The 1347-nt window shown below is 36.7% G+C and overlaps 1 gene segment (V, D, J or C); it reads right to left on the reverse strand.

Annotated features, from left to right (window-relative positions):
* Nucleotides 1-296: 296 nt before the first annotated feature.
* On the reverse strand, nucleotides 297-898 carry LOC115413199 (T-cell receptor beta chain V region C5-like). The segment is given in 3 exon segments: nucleotides 297-335; nucleotides 382-692; nucleotides 815-898. Coding segments are annotated over 3 exon segments (396 nt in total).
* Nucleotides 899-1347: the final 449 nt, after the last annotated feature.

The raw sequence follows: 1347 nt of genomic DNA on the forward strand, positions 1-1347 counted from the left end.
TTGTAGTATAGTGTTGATATTAAAGATGGATTAAATCAGGTAGAACATCACTGAAGGACTAGGAGTGAAATACATGGAGTAACACTAGTAAATATAGTAAAATAACATCCAACACCTGAATTCAATGCACCATCAAAGCTGAAATAATCACATTCTTTCCTACCGGCCTTCAAGTAACTTTAACCCTTTAAATGATTTTCCACACACATTAATGGGAAATTATAGCTATTATTAGCCCAACTTTCCCTGATTATGGATCACAGATGTGATGCAAACCATGCATAAGGATCCAGTCTTTAATCTGTGATGGGGTTAGTACAGGTGCAGGGTATGAGCTGTAATAGAAAGATGAAAAAGAAATGAAACAGGAGGTTTTTGTACAGAGACACAGCAGTTCACATCACTGTGTTGACTGGCAGCACAGAAGTAAACTGCACTGCTGTTCAGGCTGAGTTCTTCAGTGGTTAATGTGCAGGTTTCACCTTTACGTGCACCTCCACTTATCTGCACAGTCACCCCAGCTTCATAACTGGGATCGCCGTACATATATCCCAGGAGCTTCATCTCATTGTTTTTTGATCGTCTGTACCAGAAGATCTGGTTGTAGCTGTTGCTTTGATGTGAACAGGTGATTTCAGCTTTTTCTCCTTGTTTCTTGTAAATATGAGGTGGATTCTGGTGGACTGAAGAACCTGGAAAAAAGACATGAGAACAGTTTATTACTGCATCTTATTCTACATCAGCGACACTTTCAAGAATGAAATGATATCAACAGCACCTTAATGGTTTGAAAAAAAAAACTCTGAATCTTTACCTGAAACCAGCATCACTTTCCACATTAAACAGAAGAATATGATCATTGTGTTCTTTTCAGATCAGACTGTTGGTGTTGTAGTTGTGGTTGTGTGTTTATTGTGATAAACTGTGTTGTTGGTTGTTGGATGTAAATGTTGGGTGGGTGGTGTCTTCATGCATCATCCTCCTACTGCTCAGTACAGATATACTGCCACCTTATGAAAGAAAATGGAAAAACAAGAGTCTAATCATCTTCCAGTACTTTTTTTTTTTAAAAATTTGTATAGTGTTCTGTTGTGTAGTTTATTCCGCAAATTTGAATTTTTATACACCTTAATGGCTGAAGTAAGGGTATTTTCCTTTACATCTGTGTATATTGTACTTACGTTCACGTTGTCACAGATAACTAGTGACACACTAATTTTAATTTTTTTTTTTTTTTTGCAATTGTATCAAAGTGAGATATTTCAGACCAGATGCACAGATGCTTTGCACTGGTACAAACCCTCATTTGGTATAAAAAAAGAGATTTGCTAAAGAGATGCAACAGAA

The sequence above is a fragment of the Sphaeramia orbicularis genome, chromosome 22 (genome assembly GCF_902148855.1).
Source record: "Sphaeramia orbicularis chromosome 22, fSphaOr1.1, whole genome shotgun sequence".
Lineage (NCBI taxonomy): Eukaryota > Metazoa > Chordata > Actinopteri > Kurtiformes > Apogonidae > Sphaeramia > Sphaeramia orbicularis.